This window comes from Diadema setosum, chromosome 13, assembly GCF_964275005.1.
Source record: "Diadema setosum chromosome 13, eeDiaSeto1, whole genome shotgun sequence".
NCBI classification, from domain to species: domain Eukaryota; kingdom Metazoa; phylum Echinodermata; class Echinoidea; order Diadematoida; family Diadematidae; genus Diadema; species Diadema setosum.
This window is the reverse complement of record NC_092697.1, coordinates 32,875,116-32,895,662: the sequence shown is the minus strand read 5'-3', so window position 1 is coordinate 32,895,662 and position 20,547 is coordinate 32,875,116. Positions and strand designations below refer to the sequence as shown.

General features: G+C 38.4%; 1 protein-coding gene across 1 annotated transcript in view; it reads right to left on the bottom strand.

The window, feature by feature from the left end:
* Positions 1-20,547, bottom strand: part of LOC140237313 (adhesion G protein-coupled receptor L2-like) — a 60,124-nt gene that overhangs the window by 19,426 nt on the left and 20,151 nt on the right. The window contains exons 6-17 of the mRNA XM_072317252.1: positions 16,418-16,558; positions 15,590-15,840; positions 14,801-14,853; positions 13,894-14,026; positions 13,125-13,228; positions 12,080-12,182; positions 11,206-11,359; positions 10,219-10,285; positions 9,604-9,670; positions 9,122-9,219; positions 5,807-5,893; positions 648-677 (exon numbers count right to left, since the gene is read on the bottom strand). Coding sequence (XP_072173353.1) covers positions 648-677; positions 5,807-5,893; positions 9,122-9,219; positions 9,604-9,670; positions 10,219-10,285; positions 11,206-11,359; positions 12,080-12,182; positions 13,125-13,228; positions 13,894-14,026; positions 14,801-14,853; positions 15,590-15,840; positions 16,418-16,558 — 1,288 coding nt within the window. The remainder of the gene's footprint in view (positions 1-647; positions 678-5,806; positions 5,894-9,121; positions 9,220-9,603; positions 9,671-10,218; positions 10,286-11,205; positions 11,360-12,079; positions 12,183-13,124; positions 13,229-13,893; positions 14,027-14,800; positions 14,854-15,589; positions 15,841-16,417; positions 16,559-20,547) is intronic.

Sequence of the window (20,547 nt, the reverse complement as noted above, 5' to 3'; positions counted from 1 at the left end):
AAAAGACAGGACCAACACAGGCTAACTTCGATTTTCTTGTTCCTTTCCCTTCATCTTGAATGTACACTTTGGAGTCAGCAAATAATATCAATAGCTACATGTTGCAACTACTGTAAAGTGGAAATTTTCATTTGAAAAATTCTTCACACTCAGCCAATTAAGATGAACTTCATGTGTTTTGAATTCCACAGAATCAAAACATTAAAGAATCTTATATAAAGATCAGGTCTTCTTATATAGCAAGCAAAATATTTGCATGCTTATAATCACTTTTGTGCTAGTTTCTGGTCATGCGAAATGCATAACAACTTCCTCACTGCAAAATTTCCACTTTTACAGGACAGTAACTTTAAATGGTGCACTTTGGACCTACAAAGCATTGATCATGACATACAATTGTACTTCATCCCAACACATGTCGCACGGAATTAGTTTTCTATGACAAATGATGTCTTAGAATTTTCATCATCTTCGCGATCCCAAGTGCACAGTTTGCTATTATTCCACTGTAGGCTATTATCACCAAATGGCATTAGTGCAACATCTTGAAGATCAGTAAGACAAAAAATGATTAATATATTAGTTGGCTGTATCGGCTACAGCTTTGCTCATAACTGGACTATACTGAAATGAGCTCTGTTACTCACTTTAAATAGTCGCCTCTAGTCGTTCCCAGCCTACAGGGTGTTAGCGTGCATGCACAAAGGAGAAATTGTCACAGGACAAAGCAGAACAATGAGAATATTAGTCTTGTTATAGGTCAGCAATACATGATTTGGTGAATTACACAGAGAAATTGACACAGACAGACATACAGACAGACAGAAAAACACAATGTTGTTCAGAGGAAAATGTGACATATACACGTGTACATCGTGGATACAGACACACACAGGTTTTAATATAGTGTACATGTACATGTAACCAGTACTATTCCATCTAATCCCTGTTTACTCCCAAGTCTATTCACTCACCAATCCAAACAGTTAAAGTCACTTTCTAGTGGTTGATTTAGCACAGAATTTTACCACTTTGCTTCTGTGGTTTGATGGTACTGAGATTAGAAGTCCGAGTTTTCATTTTACATGTAGTTCGTATAAAAGCATGATACAGCCACTTGAAAAACTCCTACTAGGGGTTAGAAATACATAATTTTCCATGATAATAAATGCTGTCTTTATACTTATAATTTTTCTTAAAGATAAAACTTACACAGAAAAAAAGTAATCTATTAAATTGAATAAGCACACACACACACACATGCACAAGAATTGAATACCACTAAAAATATCCTTTTGCTGGTATGGACCATGAATATATGTATGTCTCTTTTTTAAAGAAATTCAGCTAGCACATAAAGAGCAAATCTATTGTGAACCCCTTATCTGGCAAACTTAATTATGTCATCAACATCTTCTTGAGTTCACAGTTGCCACACTTATGTGCAAAAAAAAGGGCATTGTCATTTCGGCTACATCACATTGTGTATTAATTCTCTCTTCAAGTGTGTTCTTCAAATAGATGAAAGTGATTTACAAAATATACATAGGTGGTAAAGTGGTATATAATACCAATTTGAAATGATGGCTGGCTATAAGATAGATAGGGTGAAGAGATCTAATAAGGGAACATGAAGGAGGAATTCACTGAAGAGAAGACTACGTGTATGGCTACAGGTGGCTAGGCCACCTATACAGAGAAAGGAAGTAATAATGGGGTGGTTCATGAGAATCATCAATGGAGTAGGTGCATTGTATATTGTGCTATGATTCGACTATGATGTAGAATATGGACTGAAAGGAGTTGTTTGTATCAAACCATCAAATATGTGACAATGATTGATCTCTCATTACACACAATCACGCTCTAGTAATTTTCTTCCTAATTGCCTTTAAAAGCAAGAAAATCTACCTTTAATCGTTTGCTCAACAATGCCACGAAAGAATAGTTGAGCAAATTTATCTGGCTGGTTCTAAATGGTTCATATTAAATTTGTCATGACTTTAAAAAAAAAAAAGAAGAAGAAGAAGAAAAAGATACGTTCATCCATTCTTTTCGGCCTAAATAAAATCAGCTTCAATTTTTTTTTTTTTTTTAAGTGCAAGTGACATTTGGTGACATATGTACTTCAGGCACAAGCATAGAATATATACTATTTGTATACAAAGCTGCTGGACCGTGCATTTCACATTTGACTACTTATTTCCAATCACCAGAACTATCAAAGGCATCATTATAAGTGTGCAGTTCTCAGACGAGAGAATTGTTTGATATGTCTTGATACACATTCAATTCTGCCAATTTCATTTTTAGTTCTGAAAGTGAGATAGTTTGAAGCCGACTCCAGACATACTAATGCTCATCCATATAAATTTTGAACAGAAGCAATTCTTTCACATTTAAATTGGGAAGTCTCCTCTCTCTGGAGCGGTGGACATGATGGTTATATATTGAGGATAAATATGGAATGGTGTGCAGACACCAGTTGGACATGATTCAACTCTACAGGGCTAATCTGCATCAATTGATAGGTATGAGTATGCGGGCATGTGTATCACTGTACATGGTGTGCATGAATATACAATTTACAACATGACAATGGCACTGACGCGTTCAGAAAATAATGTCTTTAGCAGACTACTCAGTGGCATATGGATCGGAGATGTCTAAATGATAAATCCTTCTTTTTTTTTTTTTCATCGCAAAAAGTAGTTTTGAATTTACTAGACAGAGCATGCAATAAAGACCAAAACCATAGTACAAATCCACATGCTTTCATAAAGTTTCATTCAGTGCTTTGCATTAACACAAAATTTCACAGACACACATCGTTGTATTTCACATTTCGAAATCAATTTCTTTACCCCTGTGAGAAAAAGATCTACTATTGAGCAAACTCTCCATTTCAAAATGGCAATTAGAACTTTCCCTCAGTATATCAGTTGCTATGTTTCATTTCATTTAGTGTCACTACATTCCTTTTCCAGAACAACATTTCAGATTCAATTATCCTAATGGCCCAAAGGACCAATAGAGAAAGATGTTAATGTCAAGCCCTGCCCATATAGACCACTACCATAAAAACATAAATCATGGAAAATTGTTTACTGATAACTGAAGTTTCACTGTTCAACTATATCTAACAAATGAAAAAACAAGGCCAACACACAGCAAAAATTATTTTCCACAAAAAGAGAAATCTGTTTGAAATATCCTATAAATTGCAACTAGCTCTACCCTAAACTGAGATTCCATATCAAGTATACTGTTCAGAGTTATTTTTATAGTTCCTATCAATGTTCACAGGATGACAAACAGACTGATGGTGTCCATTAAAAAAAATGACAACAGCAAACATGAAGCAAGTAATGTTTTGAAATTATTCTGTTGTCTGTAATTCCCAAATTTCCATGGTTTAAAAAAAATGAAATGAAATTTCTGGCTAATCATCACTTTTTGTGCCTGACATTGATAAACATAATCATCTGTCATAAAGGTGGCACGTTCCGCTTTAAATAATTAACAGATATCACAGCACAGTACCACACAAACAATCAGTGTACAAATGTACATGTTATGAAACTATGATAATCAACAGATTGTCTGCTAAACTATAAACAGGAATACATGCCTCCACAGAGTGGAGAAAATACTAAATGCACAGCCAAGTTTACTACTCCTCCACTCAAATGAACTCAAACTCACACCAATAATAATAAAAATCAAAACCCCACTACCAACCAACAAAAATAAAATAACAACAACAAAAAACACATCCATCTTGCACAGTAAGTTCTTCATTATTATGTCTGCACACGTAACACCAAGAATTGGAACACACACGTTTTTAGAAGACGACACAGGGGTTTCGAGGATGTGACAGAACATGGGAATGAATGAATGTATGATGAATACTTGGAAGCAGGGATGCAGCAACAGAACACGAAAATGTGGCACTGTGCTTACGTTAGTCTGTCAGTATTTTCGGAAGGAGGATCCAGCGGTTCGACCTCTCTGTTTTCGAGGGAGGTCAGAAGACGCAACACAAATTTGATAAAACACAAAATGAGAAGATGTGAGACAGGAAAGACTTGTTAATCAAGCACCTTTTTTGTTTTTGTTTTTTGTTAGTGCCTAAAACAGAAATCTCTAAAGAAACTATACAGAAAAGGATAATGAAAATTGGGAAGTCCCCAGAGCACAGTGAATTACTGTAAAACCAGAAATATTCGCGCATAAAATTTTCACGAATTGCCACTGGCATTCAATGCACAGTGTAAACAAGAACTTTTGAAAGCATTTTAATATTGCAAAAATTTCATGCATGCCAAAATTTGTGGTTTTACAGTGTATTATATACAAAAACAGACTTTAAACTTTAGGTTTAAAGTCTGTTTTAACTGGTGCAAACTGCCTGTTGGAATGTGAAGGAAAAAGGTTAAAAACATAATAAAAGATTGTATTATCAAGGTTCTCCACCGAAGATCACCCCAGGGAGAAAGAGATGCTATTAAAAAGAGATACATGTGTACTCATAATTAGACTCCATCTCACACACAAAAAAAATAAATAAATAGAAATAGAAATGACATGAAAATTGTTAATGGTATCATTGCACCCATCAAAGTATACGGTTCTCTAAAGCTACCATTTGTAGACCACGAATTATCTATACTGCATATACACTGAGAAAAATGAAATTTTGGGTCATTCAAGGTCTTCTCACATTTGACTTTGAGGGTTTTTTTTTTTATAATTAATTTGTCTTGGGCTCTTATAAAAAGAAGATAAACATCTGCTACTGCTTGGGTAACAATTGCTGTACAATTTCCCTAGAAAGAAATATAAAGTAAGATAGGGAATCGAGTCGATCTACAAAATCACTTCCATTAGATAGGATATATATTATGAAATGTTAATCATATGAACTCCTTGAGGACGAGTCCCGAGTATACTCGGGCAAGTGTCTATGGGAAATTCGTGTTGTAGCAAAATCACCCCGTCCTCAATGGGTTAATATTCAGTGAAGAACATGAAGCGGGACTTGGAGTGGGAGTTACTTAATTCCTTCCAGAGAAACACCAGCTTATTCAAATATGTTATGCCCACTTTACAGAGAATACAAGCACACAGTGTGCACAATGACTTTCAAAATTCTAGCAAATCATTGAGCTAATCAGCGGTGTCATTCAAAATCACCATCAAGTGTGGTCTTGACAGTTCTGAAAAGAACATTCAGAAATAAGCCAGAAACGTGTTGGCGGTACTAAACAAATCACAAGAAGTGTTTCTTGGTCCAAGGGCATGAATTAATGTAACTTGCACTGACAAAGTTTTGTGCACATACTGCTATTGTTGGAGCTAGAGATAGCATGGTATTGTGCTTGTATTAAATTACGTAATGTGGGCTCTGCATTCTGACTTTGGACCACTAAAAAAAAAACCTTTTGACAGGAATGATACAAGGCTGACATAGGAACCCATCATTAATCAGTAACCATAGCAACCTGTGTGTTAAAAATGTACCAAGTGCTATAAAGCGATGGCTCAAAATAATACTGGAAAAATGGAAACCTATATGCATCATGTACAGGGTGTGGTGTAAATCAAAACTTTGAGATTGATGTTAGCAGCACTTCACCACAGCGCACCACAGAGCACCAAGAAAAGAGACCATTTGGATTAATAAGTTGAGAGGGAGAATGGAATTAGAATAAAAGGGATGAAGAGTTATTATATGTGTATATATTCATTTTTTTTTTCTTTTTAGTGGTTTGGATAGAACACAACTTTAATGTGTACACACTTAGTTCTCTTGGCATCACGTCTGCTTAAAACCGAGGACGAACGCCTGAGGAATGCTATAGGGCCCGAGAGTCGTCTGTAGCCTCCGCTGTTTGGGTGGGGGTAAAATATCAAGGAATGAGAATAGCCCAAAAATATACTCGGGTCAAATGCATGCCTGCAACACTACATTTGTAACTCATAATATGCGGTGTTAGACACGATCAATGTCCACGATGTACGTGAACCTGCAAAGCATGCATAATATGAACCTGCAACTCATTCTCCACAAGATTCTGTAATTCCCATATAGTCTTTTGTACAGAGCTTGCCTGCCCAAGTGTATAGAGGCAATAGCTTAAAAGAGGGAACATTGTATCAGATTTGTACGTGTGAGCAAATATGCAAGATATTCATAACATGGTGAGCATGAATGTCATTTGCCTAAATACTTGTCAATTCTGGCTCATCCATGTTTCAGCCAATATATCTTTGATTTTTTTTTTTTAAAGCAAAAAAATTCAAGGCACTCATAAACAAGACATTTCAAGAGCCGAGTAGCTAACTGATCAGCATATCAATACACTGTATGTAATGCCAATGGCCTTAATGACTCTTAACCTTTGTTACAAGAAGCGAAAAAACATAAACAGAAGTTCAACGTCTTTGATGCCAAGACAGATAAAAATAAATACCATATTCATTTAACATTACACACGGACAATTTGTTATCAGCTGACACCTGATCTGTCACACATTTGATAGAAATCAAAACGTGAAAACAGACAGACAAGAAAAAAGACACACACACACTGAAAAACAAAAAATGATAGTGGGAATGATCAAATCTCTGCATGTCCACCAGAGGGGAAAAAAAATTGTTCAGAAGGATTTAATTACGATTGAGGAGGGATAACACTGCTCATGAGTGGGTCTGAAGGAAAACCTGTCAGGAAAGATGCCCAGCGATCACTCTCGTATCTCCTCCCCGAAGACTCTTGACTAGAAATTAATCACGCATCCTTTTTACATCCACTCATCCCATCCCCTTCCCTGCATGTTTATCTCCTTCCTCCTCCCCTCCTCCTCCTCCCCCTCCCCTCCCCCCCCCCCCCACATCCCTCCTACGGGTCATTGGCAGCCGTGTCCTGTGGTTTCTAAAAAAGCAACTCTAGAAGGGAGCGAGTCACAGGGGTAGGGGGTCTGGAATGACCCCAATTTGCCGATCGTTATCTGGTCGAGAGGAACAGAGCGTTTTTCACACTTCTTCAAAGATGTCATCTCTGATTGAGTGCACTCTGGTGTGGATTCCTCCAATACACTCTGAAATCTTGTTGCAAGATTTTGTTCTTTCATGAGTGGCAAAACAGTGATAAACTAACTGATGGGAGATAGCAATCTATGTTACTGCAGGCCACAAAACTACCACAGACTCACTAACAGTGATACTCTGATAATAGCAATTATCATGAGAATTGAGTGCTAAATGTCAATTTGTTCTTGATACTATTTTCTTGATTACGTCTAACCCACGGGGGGCTAATAATTTGAATCCTGAAATAGCCCTAGAAGTGTTGTTCTCATTTTCTCCATAATAGTTTGGATGCCTCTTACAACTGAATACAGCACAGGTACAGTGTACACAGACTGGTATGCTGGGACACAGATACAAGTACATGTACCTCAACCAAAGAAGGAGCAAGATCTCGATGGAGAGATTTTGCGTTTAAAAACATGACACAACACTACTAGTATGTCACGCATAACCGCAGTCCTCTAATAGGATTGATTTGTGCAATTTTTATTACCGTAATGAAACATAACAGAATAACAGATGTATTGCATGCAAATTGCATGGCTACTCACAATGACTGATTTATTCATTTGCTGCACTCTGCTGTTTTTGCTATCAATCTTCATACAACTTTAAAATGCAAACACTTTCCTTCCGAAAGCGGGGGAAATGTACATGTATAACTTTGCAGCTGTGCATGTTGTATCACTGCCTTTGAGAATATTCACCAAATTAATGTTTCCATGGACATAATCTCCTACCGTCACACAGCCAGCGATCTGTTTTGAATCTTAAATTTTAGAGTGCACATGTGGTCCAAATTATGCTACAACGACTGATAAAATCAGTCCCCAAATCATTACATCTGCATGCCAATAATCTCAAGGACACTGTGTGTCACAGCCTAACAAACTCTGACCCATTCCAGACATTCACATAGAACCCTCTCCCTCCCCCCCCCCCCTCCATTCTCAAATTACTGATGTGCTAAGTGACAGAATGCCACAAACGTTTAAATGCAAGCTGACAAGCAATTGTTTTCACAGATCTGTCAGTTACTGTCATCATCAATGCGCCAACTCAAATCCAAAGGAAACTTTTGATGGCAGAATTTTGCCAGCAGATAACACGGTCTGCCCGTAACTTGCTCTTAAATTTCAAACATAAAAACAGCACTTGCTCACTGCTACTGACATGTTTCTACCACATTATGGTTTCCTGTCTACAAGTTGTAGATATACATTTTACAAGCGTAGAATGTCAACACGGTATGTTTACAAGATCCTTAATTACGGCCAAACTCCTTATCAGGCGGCAAAGATGTTACCCAATTAAAGTCATTAAAGCTAACTTCATTCCTAAGTTGGTTTGAGAGAAATCGGAGAAAGAGAGTTTCAAACTATTGAAACTCACATATGTGGCACCCAATTTTTTTAATGTGATGATAAGGTGTTCGGCACAGACAAACAAGTACCAATAACATGTCACTGTGGTTGCTTTTCTCTTTCTAGTTTTCATTTCAAAGTATTCAAAAAGAGAAGGAAAAGTTTAGTCTTAAATTAATGAATCAAAAATAACTGCAGACATGTGGACGGTGCAGAAACCCAAAGATATGGTAGAAAACAAAAACTGATATGCAGTCTATGATTATTATCACGTGGAAGGCCATTCACGATGAAGAATCCAAGAAATTCCTCTCAAAAACATGAGAAATTTGGAGGAGCAAAAAAAAAAAAAAAAAAAAAAAAAAAAAACAGAAGCCACTCCACTGAAGTAGACAATCTTCTCGTCTGTCAAGGACCTCACTGAAATATAAAGACTGTTTGATGTTAAAGAGAAATATCACACACTATTAGCTTCCTATTAAATAAGGAACAGGTATTCAAAACACCTGTTGGATCTTAACAATCAAGTTTTGTGTATGTATAGCATCCAATATGGTGCCAGCTGATGCCAGTCTTGAAGCAACCTGCAAACATACTTTTATCTTTCCTCATCAAAAGAATCAATGGCCAGAGAAGGGCGCCCTCCAGATATACTCACATCGCTTTCTCCTTTTGTGTTTTCTCCTTAGGGTTCGTCTGTATCGTACTGTGTTTGCACATTATGAAGAGTGCCATGGACAGGAATAAGATGTTCACCTGTAGATAATAAATGAAAAGTAAGTCATACATATCAACAAATAACACCCTTTGATGTATTTTTTATCCAACAATATATGTATATTTTTTTTTTATACAACAATATACAATAATATAATAAGTCGCTACAATTCTTGTCGTTTATCACTGTCTGTTCCTGGTATTAAATACACAATAAATACACTTGCATGCATATTTAAAATGATCATAGCTAAATTGGCATGATCAAAGTTGAATTAGCACGTGTGCAAGTTTCAACATACAAGCACAAAATGCTTGTTTGGTGATTGTTATGAGTACAATATTTTTATATGAAAAAGAGGAGTTTTTAAATATCTAATATCAATCTTTTGCACGTAGTAATGTACATGTAAGTATACTCACAAATATGATGAGGCAGACGGGTGCATAAAAAGCCCACTTTATGTTACTCTCTTGACAGAACCAGCAACTGTAGTGAAAGAAAAGGAACAGATGAAATGAAAAAGATGTGAAGATCTCCAAAATTAGACAATTAAAAAAAAAAACACACACACACATTTTGCTACTTACAATATGTACATGTATGCCACCTATTTCCCACTGTCCTTCCCCCAAAATGGTCCTTGTTTTTTCATTAAATCTTTTTAATTGAAAAAAAGTGTAAAAAAAAATGAAAGAATTTACTCACACATACCACTACTTTTGAAAGGTAATGGTACAATAAGGAAATGCATATCACATGAAATGAAGTACACTATTCAGAAGCCATGCACATACAGTGTGCAGTACTGTGCTATATACAACAGACTGTGGAAATTTGCTTGAAAAAAACCTACACGTAGGCCCTTCAATGGAGAGAAATCTTACATCAAATAAGCTATGAAAATCACAGATCTCTGTAAGATGCCATTCTAAACCCCAAGCACTGTGCCAAAACCTTCTAATTCAGCTCCAGGAATTCTAAAATTGTTGCGATGAGGTATGTCGTTCCCAACTGAGTGGATACACTGTACTTACTATTGTGACGTTCCGTAGCTTTCAAAATCTATACCAGCAGATATACCAACAATCAGAAGTGGCACAACTGTGAAAAGAGAAACAAATCAAGGGAAATCAAGTGAGTATAAATTCCAGAGGGAGTCTAGCTCTAAAATTATCCGCTGATGGAAAAAATTAATTCATAATGTGTCAAAACATTTGTAATTCACCTTTTGCCAACATTACTCATTTGTTCCTGTTTTTTTTTTTTTTTTTTACAATGTGTCCTGCTTGGAATATGTCAATAAATCTAAGTGTGGTGAAATGACCAGCAAACGGATTGTCACATACACTTATATAATACAATTGACCAGTTTGCAGGTAGCGATGGTTCAAATGACACTGAATCTTAAATCACCGCAACGAAACACTTGTAAATCTACTAGATATTACTCTCTTATGGAATCAAACTTACTTTTATGTTTAACAAGTTCCCTTGAATGTCTATAACCTTTCCTTTACTGCACTGTAAAAACCATACAGGTACCGTCCATGACATTGCTCATTACAACTCTCATTATACTGAACTCAGAACTATCATTTCACCTTTATGTATTCATTTACAGAATGAGACTTCCAAATGGATTATTAGAGAGCAATTTGAAATCATTTATGTATAGAAGAAAAAAGCATAAGCCTACATAAAAAGTTGGGAAAATCATCTAAAATCATCTCTGTCACAAATGTCTTGGATACCCTCTTTGGGTAAAAACATTATTAGCTGCAAAATGAAAAATTCCTACATTCACAATATCACACAAATAATATATGATGGAAAGCATAAAATTGTATATGCCTATGATAATAATGTACCATTGTGAGACGAAGTTGGTGAAATATAACCAGAATTACATATCATACAATTCATAACTTATGGAATAAACTTATAAAACCATATACCTATTACAAAAAGGTACCTATGTGAGACAATGCTGATGAAATATAACCACAAGAAGGATTACTCACTGTATCCAAAGGGATAGTAGTACTTTCTCCTGGAGCTCTCTGACTCAAAGACCTGGACCAGCATGATGTAGAGCTGGACCCCCTCCAGGCACATCCAGGCAAAGACAGAGAGGAAGAAGTAGTGAAGGAGGATGGCGATGACGGCACACAGAGTCTGTGGGTTGGAGGAGGCAGAATTGTTCAAAAGATGAATGTGAGATTAGATACATTTCCAGCTTATAGTCTTTACCAATATCCTTAAAAACATCCTTACATGGTAAAAACACTGAAGTACTGTCGACTAGGGGGGGGGGGGGGGGGGGGGGAGGGGAGGTAAGAAAATGTATAGGAATACCAGGCTGTCAACAATATGTTCTAATTCTAAGGGAGCTTCCTGCAATATAATGGAGATTGGGCAGTTCTACAGTAGGAAAACATACACAGCAGTTGGTAAAGAAAGCAATGACGAGATTTATGTATCAATGTACAAATGTACTACAAATCTACTGTCTTTAGATCTGTATTAAAAAAAAAATTAAAAAAAAATTGCATGGTGTGATACTGTTGACATTTTCTGATGTGAATTTATTTTGTCTCTCATGGAAATGATTCTGACTTAACACCTGAGTGTAAAATATAAAAGTGAAAACGACCATCACAAATCATCTCTCATTTAAGATCGATTCACTTACAATTCACTAAAGTAATCCACTCTACACATCAACAATACAATCTTCCTTTGTACAATCTTAATGATGGTTTTACCTCTTCTTTTTTTTTTCATAACACCAGATTTTCCATCATACCATCTGCCTGACATAAGCATGTCAGAAAGGTACAGTCTAATCTTAATAGAGTCAGTAAGACATACGCGACAGTTGTCTCACAAAGTTACCTTGTTGGCTGTCTGGCTAATGCCTGCCATGAAGATAATCTCCACAATCATCAACGTCAGACAGAGGTTTTTGTGGATCGTGGTGCGGTCACTCTGGAGGTTCCTGGAAATCAAAGAAGAATTTGAAGGTCGGACATAAATCAGTGTCTACCATGAAAATACAAGGAATCACTTCCTCCCTCATTACATAACAGCATAAGCCCACAATGTAGACACTTGTTTTCTGGCATAATTGAAAAAGAAAAAAAAAAATCAGTTTTTTGTGGAACCTGAGAATCTATAAAGATAATGTTTCCATAAGTTCCATTGAAATAATCAAAGATATTCTCCTACTGACATTCTTACATTGTATATAACTCTAGTATTGTTCTTGTTGGAATCCTTGGACATTCTGCCAACGCGCTCGATTAAACCAGTACCAAGGATGCAAACATTCTGTCATCACACTCAGGGAAGTACCAAGAAAAGACCACGAAAATACACGTGTTCTAAATGCATCTCAGTGAATCTCAAACAGAATTCCTAGCCCAAGGAGATATTTCTTTATTTCCTCGCAAAGTCACCATGAAGTGTTGAAGTTTTGTACAGAGCCTCCTGCTTATGTTAAATGAAGGAGACTTGGAAGCTCTGCAATATCCCTGAAAACATTTTATGGAAAAAAAAAAATTATCAATCAAATAAAGATATGTCATGGATTCTAATCATCACTGCATCTTTTCTACCTCCTCGTCCCAACTTTCTTCTACTAAAGACCTGAAATGACATTTCTCATCATATCAATCAAACTTGTAACTTGTTAAATGCGGAAAAAATTAATAACATAGGGAAAATATTTCAAATACATGTCAAACTCTGATAATATGTGACATCTATAATGACAAGTTTCTGGCCAAATCCTTGATTTCTCTCCCACAAAATCAAAGAGATGAACGAATTAAATAGATAACATGAACAAGAAAATGTATAAATTAATATGCAGACAAATACATAAATTAATTAATCAGTCAATGAATACATTGGACTTCATTTTGGGAAGTAAACTCACTTGAAGATGGAGAAAGTGATGAATGCCAAGACGAGGCAAGGAATGGAGATGATGAAGCCAAAGTAGGTGATGAAGGACAGGGCAAACTTGTGTCCTCCCTCGATCTGGGGAGAAAAAAAAAATGACATTTGCAAAAATTTCTTATAACTTCATGTGTGGATGTGTAGAGGTTTGAGAAGTAACAATTTTAAAAAATTGGTGAAATCATCAGACAATGTGTAAAGAAATTACATAATGACAATTTGCAACCACAACGTTCATCTCTAGAACTGCTAGATTATCGAAGCAGATTCTTGTGCTTCAACATAAATGTAAGTGCCATCTCTTATATTGTCATGATTAATTATTACACAGCTTCCAGTCTAAACATTCTAGGATGCTATGAAATGCAATGTACCTTCAGACCGAACAGCACTCAGATTACAAAATCTATTTGTTCACAAGGATGCTAACTTTGTAAAGAGCAATACAGTATTTCTGAGAGCTGAGAAGGCATTATTTAAGGTGCAAAAAAACAGTATTTTTTACCTTCCTTGCAATACATGTATGTGCAGTATTATAATTTGTCAAACATTTTTTCGTGAAACCTGGAGTACTTTTGGCAAAAAAAAAGGGTACAAAATACTGCACACAAGTAACGGTTGACATCTCTATTTGTCATCCATACAAACTTACAGAATGTATGCCTCATACAGTACAACTGACTATTATAGAACTATCGGTATAATAATGTAGCACAGCTTGTTTGAATAGGTGGGACTACACTTACTGGCATTCCCTTGACATTCATGATGATGGCGAAGTTGGTGAGGTGGTCACATGAGCAGACGGTGTGGGTAGCATTGTTATGCACCATCTTGCACCCCTGGCCCGACCACTCCCCGCTGCGGAATTCATTGGTTCTGGTCAGAAAGAAGTAAATCATGGTCATGATGACATTCACTTTTTTATTGTGTGACACAACAAAGAAACACACTTTGATAATTGCATTTATCCATATATCCATTTATTTCAGTCATTACTTTGTAGATTCTGTCAAAAAGAATAGAAATAGTTTGAACTGAATTGAATACTATCTGAATTAATTATTTATTAGATTTAACTACAGGAAAAAAGAAGTTGCCTATAAACAATGAACATATACAATGTATTTTGCTTCCCAGGATAAAGACTATACTGTCCTCCAAAGACAATGAAATTGAATGGTCAAATTCTCGAGTCTTTTGATTCTATATGCGATGCATGCAGTCATACATGTCTACTGCTGTGTCATATCTGATCGCCATAGCAAGGTATAGAAGTGAGATTCAAGAGTGCATAGAACCCTGAAATACATCGACATTGTCACTTACTGTAAGATCCCATCTTTCCCAGCTGTACAGTGATAACCATCGCAACTCACATAAATACGTATCATACGCCATATCTCATTCATCCAAAGTGTCAACTACAATCAGGATCACAGAAATCAGTCAGTAGATGCCCTTTCCACTGCTCTCTATCAAACTCTCTCTCTCAATTTTTCACATGCTGGACGCTATCGTCAGCATCTAGAGGCTAATTGAATCTCACATCGGGTACGATTCCATGAGAGTCCTGTCAGCACATGGCCACAAGACAACTCTACACATCACACTCTGGGTGCCTTCCATTATCCTGCACCTTGCACAACTCACCCGTTATCAAACTTCCAGAAAGAGCACACTGGATCCGTCAAATTGTCGCCAGTCTGCATAAAGAGGAGAAGGAGGAAAAAAAAAGTAGAGAAAGAGAGATTGTGGGGGAAATTCAATTTGAGTATTTCGTGCCACTGGCAGCTCCCTTGGAAGGCTAAAAATTACGATCCGCTGCCGGAAAGGGGTTGCTCTAGCGCATGTTACACATACAGCATGTTGCCTCTCTTTTGGGTGTTTTTGGGGGCTATTTTTGCTCACAGGAAATACATTGGGTACAACACACTGTATCTTGAGGGGGCTATAAAAACAGAGGGAAAAGGGGGCAGAGGAAAGAGCAGGTTATGTAACTGTACCACTTTCACTGCTCGCCAGTTTCCTTCACTATCACTAGTATCCCAATCTGAATGCATATAACCTTCATAGCAACTGTCATGTTGGACATTAAAATACTTCAAACTGTAACATGTTAGATCATGAAACAAGATGCATTTCATAAAATCAGGCAACTCCCATTATAACCAAGTCCTCAGATCCGGCAGTTTCCTTTTGTCTTTTAATATCAAAATTTTGTTAAAGCCCAACAGTAAAGTACATAAAGATATACAGGTGATCGATCATTATGGGACCTGAATTTTTATTTTGTTGTAATGAGAACTTTGTTATGACATGAGTGAATTGTAGCATATCATTATGTGGTAAGTGTGTCACCGGTAGATGTGATGTCATGAGAAATGCAGATTTGAAGAAAAGTAACCATTAGGAGAGTTACAGATACATGCAGTTGCGTACCACTTTATGTTCAAAGGTCAAGTTGACCGGCTTAGACAGCGGCGTCGTCTCCCAGGGATTATTGATGGACACCGAGAGGACTCGCGAGTTGACCACATCTCCGAGATCCTCCCTGACCACCTCCTCCTCGCATGGTCGCCTAGCAACCTGCTTCTTGGGTATCAGGGTGGGCTGAACCTTCGGTTGGGAGGAGTTCGCCCCAAGGAACTGGCCAATGTTGTTGTAGGCCAACAGAACAATCTTGGTTTTGCCTGGGAAGGGGGAGAAAAAGAGGACGTGTAATTGCAATGTGGTTTTGTGTGCTAATAAATATACATCCTACACAAACTGGGCAACAACACCTACTCAACCACAGTACTATAGTCCTCTTTTGAAGCCTTCTCGGTATGAACAAAATTCAATTTGTCAAATATGTGGATTATCTAAGGTACTACATAACTAAATAAAGTTAACTGCTTCAACACTCATGCCCACATTCCCATATCCAACAAATAGAAGAAAAAAAAATTTAAAAACAATGCAAATTTCCAAGGCAAAAAAAAACTATCCTGGTGACTAACTAAAATATATCAGATTTAATAGTCACTACACAACAGTAGCCTGATAAAGTAAGCTGATAGTTTTTATATCAGGCCTCTTTCATTCAAACTTGTATTCCTTCACTTCTGTTCATTTCTCTTGGTAAATAAATGACCCCATTGAAAAACAAAACACATCTTGAGCCCACTTCAAATTGGTACAGCAGTCTTTGGCTGACCTAAAGGTATGACAAAAAGACATAAGCTTTATTGAACATGATGCAAACTCAAAGGGAGTGGTGTCTGTTACCATCTCGGGTCCTCTCCTTGATGGAGTCTGCAGGCAGGGTGATGGAGTCTGTGATACCGCGCCAGTCTCCTGACAGCTGGTTGGGGTCAGGGAACACCAAGTCACTGCCATCTTCCTCACTGCGCACTACCACTTCCATCACTGTTGGTGACAAGGCAATGGTGAAATTGGTTGAAAAATTGGCCTTCATCCACATAAAATATTAAAGCCCCATTTTTAAACCTGTTCAAGACTAGTCCCGAGTATACACGGGCAGGTGTCAATGAGAAATGTAAGTTAAAGCAATATCAGCCCATCCTCTGTAGTCCTGACTAGTATTCATAATTTGAAATTGGAAGAAAAAAAAACCCAAAACATGGGCATACCCACAAGGGCTGGATTTGAACCCATGACCTCCTGATTGCTAGACAGACACCAAATCCACTAGACTACCAGGCTTCTGCCTGATAGCCAGCGATGGTGCTTACCCTTTTACCGTAGTACATCGTAGCTCGTAATGCATATTTGTGTAGTCATTCTACACAATGAATATTGTTCACTCTATTAACACAAAAATTAACACAGTACACGTATGAAGTAAGCCTGTAGTCACTGTAAGTCAAGTATAAGAAGGTACAAGTTGTACAGACAGCATTAACATAAAAATATATACAGCAAGCTGCAATTCAAAAGACGAAGAGTATGCTACATGTTGGCCAAATAATGGAATGATAAATGAGCCATTTACATCGGAGTAGCCGAGTATTACAAACCACTTCTCTTTGACAATCACTACAGACTATTTTTTTTCAGTTTTTCTAAAAATCACGACTCCTCCATCCTATTGTCCCCCTCTCCATCCCCTCCCCCCTCCCCACTTTTTCTTCCCAAGTTTCTTCCTGTGACAAGGTTAGAGGGATATGAGGTGGGAGGGGCCAATCGCCGGTCACAAAGTTCCCCCTCTTCCTGCCCATCTCCACAGATTCCGCTTCTGCCGAGCTCCCCGAGGAGGCGCAAAGCTGCACCTCTTTACTCATTCTTGACCCACTTCCCTACACCTCACCCCATCTCAACCGGACTCCAACCCCTCTCCTCTTCCTCCTGTGCCATCTCTCATCCAGTTTGCTCTCCCTCTCTGGCGCCTCCCTGGAGCATTCCCCCATGCCTCTCAGGTCGGCGGCATTGTTTGAATTAGCGGCTTTCCTCAGGAGAGGTACTGTAGTGACATAGGGGTCCGTCACTTCCTTCGTCGGTACAGGTGAAATCCTTCCCACCCAAATCCTGTCCTTTCTTCACAACCAACAGACGGCAACACAGCCTCTCTCATCTTTTTATTAGCATATTGTCGTAGTTATCGTCATGCCTTTCTGAACAGTCTACAGCAGTAGCAGACATTACATACACAAGCCAGAAACAAAACTTATTATCCCACTCCCAAATCCCTCTTTCTTTTCCCTCTGTACATCCTCTTCAGATCACTTCCATCTTTCTACAAACACTTTTCTGTCCCATCTCTACATCACCTCTATATTGCATCTATCAATCACTATGTACAGGTGTATACACATGAAGAGCACGAAGACACTGCACACTGCACATATTACACACTGCGAGCAGAAGTGCCCATTAAATCATGGGCATTTCCTCATGAATGTTATGCATCAATTTCAAGTAAACATGTTTTGTTTCTTCTTCTGCACCCCTATCTACAACTGTTTGTCTTTCTGTGTCGTCTCTTGTCTGTGTCTCTCACAGTATTTTCTCAGTCCATCCGTCAGTATGCCAGTGAGTGTCTGTTTGTCAGTCTCTGAGTCTGTACATATCAATCAGTCTACTTGTCTGTCAGTCTGTCTATACACATGCATCTCTGTCTGTCTTTCTTTTCTCTACTTCTCCTTCTTTTCCTCCTTCTTCCCCTCTTCCGCCTCCTCTTGGAATGCAGATGACTATGACAGGTGAAAGAATTGTGATGTCACATGGTAGCTGAGAGGACTTCCCCTTCCTCCCCCCTCCTGCATCAGATTCTCCAATTCCTCCTAATACCACAAGTACTTTGACATCACTGTCTCCCTCACTCCCTCCATCTCTCCTTCTTTCTCTCATTCTCTTGCTCTCCTCTTCTCTCAATCCCAAAGAGTCAAGCCCTCAAATTTTCCAACCTGGACTCCCATGCCGATGTCTGGAGGCTGGAGGAGACTGATGGGGACAGTGGCCATACTCGACCCTGCCCCACCCCACTGAGATGCCTTGCCCCGCCCTGACACAGCTGCACAGATGTTTCCCAGCAGCGGAGGACCTGAAGTTTTACATCATACTTTTTTTCTCTCTGGTCTCCAAACACTGCAAGAGGTCATTACCTCTAGCCTTCTTTTGCAACAATATCTACTTTTTTTCTCATTTCACCAATCTTTTGTCAATGCCTTTCTCTGCAATATTACATTACCATTTGAAATGGACATCTTTTCCTAAGTTCATATAATACAAGCCTGCCTGCTGATGGGCCCGTTTCACATTTTAATGCCTCTCAGCATCTCTCATCGTATACATGTTTTTCTCTCTCCCGTGGCATACTCTCTCCCTCTACATATCTCTGCCTACCATATGTGATCTCTCATTATGACTCTTCTTTCTGATTGAACTTGTGTGATTAATGATATTAACCTGGATAAAATTCATTTCCAGTGCAATAATCCAGTTATTTCCTCCTCTGAAGTCTTGTCTCACACCTATTACATAACACTTCCATTTGAACGAGTTGACCCTTTAGTACACCTCATGAGAACTGGCCGAGGCCGTGTCCATGGCGACACTCAGCCAGCAGACCTAGAGGGAATTTAACCTATGTCACAGCCACAGGTCCCCGTAGCATGTGATACAGCATTACAGTTTTAAGATCATGGTCCTCACAGGGTTAATGTGGTTAGCTGAGCAACTATTAGGATATCTTACTGACAGAGATATAACATGGTGGCTGCCTGCGATCCATTTATCTGGCAGATTGGAACCTCGCTCTGTGTCAACAAACCAAACTCAATTTATCGTTCGGGCTCGTAGCACGTTTCCACTGCAGAGCAATCGTCTTGTCTGGCAGCCATGGGAGTGCCCCATGACGTGTGCGGGTGTGTAGAATAAGGGCATACGTGGAACTGTGTGACTAGCAGATTTATCAATTAAGAATTAATTAGATCCATACTTTTGTGCCCAGCAGGGAATGGATGGAGAGTCAGAAATATGATGAGACCAAGACTGACAGAGGGGGGGGGGGGGGGGAGAGGGGGAAGGGAAAGAGACTGAAAGAGAGGGAGGGAGGGGAAGAGAAAGAGGGAGAGAGGGAAAGAGAAGGAGAGGGAGAGATGAATATATGGAGAGATGAAAAGGAGAGACAGCCATTTTACATTGTACAGTGCAGGGAGTGTAAGTTGGCAGTGACTGAAAGCTATACCAACCATATCCCACCCACTCCCCATACACTTGCTCTCTTCAAGCAAACCTTCCCCCCCCCCCTCCCCCCACACACACACACCACTCTCCTCAATCAAACCTCATCCCTTGAGGAAAAAAAAATTGTGGGGAGGGTGGCTTTAATCAAATACAGCTCTGTGTTAATTACATATCTTATCGCTTGGCTCAGATGAATGTCTGGGCCCCTAGCTGACGCTCTGTCTGGCGTGAGCTCAAAAATACCAAACATTTGCACAGTTTGGCTCACGCTGTTTAAAAATATTTCATTGATCTCAAATAAGAGGGAAAGGTTCCTGGGGTGAGGCTGCGTATTCTATTGTTTCTCCATGTGACTACAAACGATCTCTAAGCTAATATTTCTGGTGTGGGTAAGGTCTATTCTGCGCTAGTTCACTGCTAGGACTTCACTGTATCTTTCATACAAATTTTGCTTGTATGCTGCACAATCTTGAATATCCCCAAGGTACTGATCTTGTGCAATTTTCAGGGCCTTATGACCTTATGTCAAGAACATTGAACTGTTACAATTTTACACACACACAAAAAAAAGAGGAGGCATACACTGTGCAATTTTCCACTTTTGTATCTACATGTAATATGATGTGCAAACTTAATGAGTGCATCTATAACCAAGTCGTTTTCTTTCCCTCTCGTCAGCTGCGAAGGTTGCTTCGACAATGGAAGAACCA